The sequence below is a fragment of the Pyrgilauda ruficollis genome, unplaced genomic scaffold, assembly GCF_017590135.1.
Source record: "Pyrgilauda ruficollis isolate IOZ18807 unplaced genomic scaffold, ASM1759013v1 scaffold794, whole genome shotgun sequence".
Taxonomy (NCBI): Eukaryota; Metazoa; Chordata; class Aves; order Passeriformes; family Passeridae; genus Pyrgilauda; species Pyrgilauda ruficollis.
Window position 1 is genome coordinate 13853 of NW_024529866.1, and position 2340 is coordinate 16192.

The 2340-nt window shown below is 62.2% G+C and overlaps 1 protein-coding gene across 1 annotated transcript in view; it reads left to right on the top strand.

The window, feature by feature from the left end:
* The window catches only part of LOC121364113 (nephrin-like), a gene marked incomplete at its 3' end in the record, with an annotated part of 12201 nt that extends 9880 nt beyond the window's left edge, over positions 1-2321 (top strand). The window contains exons 11-13 of the mRNA XM_041487108.1: positions 959-1070; positions 1496-1659; positions 2122-2321. Of these exons, the coding sequence (XP_041343042.1) occupies positions 959-1070; positions 1496-1659; positions 2122-2321 (476 nt within the window). The remainder of the gene's footprint in view (positions 1-958; positions 1071-1495; positions 1660-2121) is intronic.
* Positions 2322-2340: the final 19 nt, after the last annotated feature.

The window sequence follows — 2340 nt, forward strand, 5'->3', positions numbered from 1 at the left end:
GGGACTGGGATGGACTGGGGGGGGATGGGAGGGGATTGGGGGGGACTGGGATGGAATTCGGACAAACTGGGAAGGACTGGGAAGAGATTGGGAAGGAGTGGGAGGGACTGGGAGGAACTGGGACAAACTGGGAGGGACTGGGATGGATTAAAAGGGGATTCCAGGTTACTGGTTTATACTGGGAGGGACTGGGAGCACTGGCAGTATACTGGGAGGGACTGGGAGGGGTTAAAAGGGGGATTTGGTGTTACTGGTTTATACTGGGAGGGACTGGGAGCACTGGGAGGGGATTGGAATAGGCTGGGAGGGGTTAAAAGGGGATTTGGGGACACTGGTTTATACTGGGAGGACACTGGGATGGACTGGGAGGGGATTTGAGGTTACTGGTTTATACTGGGAGGGACTGGTTTGTAATGGGAGAGGATTGGGAGGGACTGGAGGAGCATTGGGAGCACTGGGATCATACTGGGAGCACTGGGAGAGAGTGGGAAGGGGTTAAAAGGGGAATTGGGGTTACTGGTTTGTACTGGGAGGGGCATTGTGGGTACTGGGACCACACTGGGGGCACTGGGACCGTACTGGGAGCACTGAATCATACTGGGGTCACACTGGGAGGTTACTGGGATCATACTGGGATCACACTGGGAGCACTGGGATCATACTGAGATCAAACTGGGATCATACTGGGGTCACACTGGGACCATATTGGGACCATACTGGGAGCACTGGGTCCATACTGGGAGCACTGGGATCACACTGGGAGGTTACTGGGATCACACTGGGAGCACTGGGTCCATACTGGGAGGTTACTGGGAGCACTGGGTCCATACTGGGGGCACTGGGTCCATACTGGGAGCACTGGGATCACACTGGGAGCACTGGGTCCATACTGGGAGCACTGGGTCCACACTGGGAGGTTACTGGGGCCGTCCTGGGACCGTCCCGGCGTCCCCCCCAGACCGGCCGGACCCGCCGCGGGCCCTGCGGCTCTCGGGGCTCTCGGGGACCTCGGTGGGCGTGGCCTGGGAGCCGGGCTGGGACGGCGGCCTGCCCCAGCACTTCCTGCTCCGGTAGGGGGCGCCCTTCCCCCTCCCCAGCCGCTTCCGGGGCGTGTGACGTCACACCCGGCACACCCGCACCGACTTCCGGCCACTTAAAGCCGTGCCCGCGTCACTTCCGGGATTTCCACCCCAACTTCCTGCTGCCTTGCGTCACTTCCGGTCGGAACTTCCGGCCCCTTCCAGCGTTCTCTGTGTTGCTTTCGGTCTCACCAACGCCACTTCCGGTTATTTTGCGTCACTTCCTGTCCGTCTGTCCGAACTTCCGGCTCTTTACTTCTCTGTGTTGCCTTCAGTCCCCCCCCCAACTTCCGTTGTGTCACTTCCGGTCCGCCCACATACAATTTCCGGCTCCTTTAATGGCTCCCCGCTTGGCCCCGCCCCCTTTCACTTCAGGCCCCGCCCCTCCTCACTTTCTCTCCGCCCCTCCCCCACAGGGCTGACGGGCCGGAAGCCCCTCCCCCACCCGCCGCTCTCGTCACTTCCGGTTTCTCCCTCACGCTGGGCGGGCTCCGCCCGGCCACGCCCTATGACGTCACCGTGCGCGCACGCAACGCCCGCGGGGAGAGCGCCCCCGTGCGGCTGAGAGCCGTCACTTCCGGTAGGGAAATGGCGCCAAAACGCACAAATTTGGGAAAGACGAAAGGGGGCGGGGCCTGGAGGTGACGTCAGAAAAAAGAGGGAGCAAAAATGGCCGCCGGAAGTGGTGATGGGTGACTTCCGGTTGTAACCCGGAAGCTGTGACTTGCTGGGGATGAGCTTTCTGGTAACCGGATGTTGCCGGGGCGGAACCGGAAATGGGATGGACAAAAAGCGGAAGTGGGTGGGGAAACCGGAAGCGGCTGCTTTTGATGGTAAAGATTGGGGTGAAAAGAGAAACCGGAACCGGAAGTTCAAGCAGCACCGGAAGTAAGGGATAAAACCGGAAGCAGCCATGAGGAACGGCTGAAAGGGGATGGGCGTGGCCAGAGGCGCAGTGCAGGCTGGGATGGGAACAGGAGATGAACCGGAAGTGACTAAAAATTGACCGGAAGTTCCTTTTCTCGCTTTCCCCTCCCCCCAGCCCTGCCCGAGGCCCCGCCCCCACAGCGGGAGGAGCCGGCAGCGCCCCCTGGCAGCGCGGAGGACCCGGCTTGGCCCATCCTGCAGGGGGCGCTGTGCGCCTTGGGGGGGCTCCTACTCCTGGCCGGGCTGGGGGCGGGGCTCGGCTGCTGCTACTTCCGGTGGGGGCGGGGCCCGAAGGCCACGGAGGGGGCGGAGACGGTGAGGAGGGAGGGGGAGG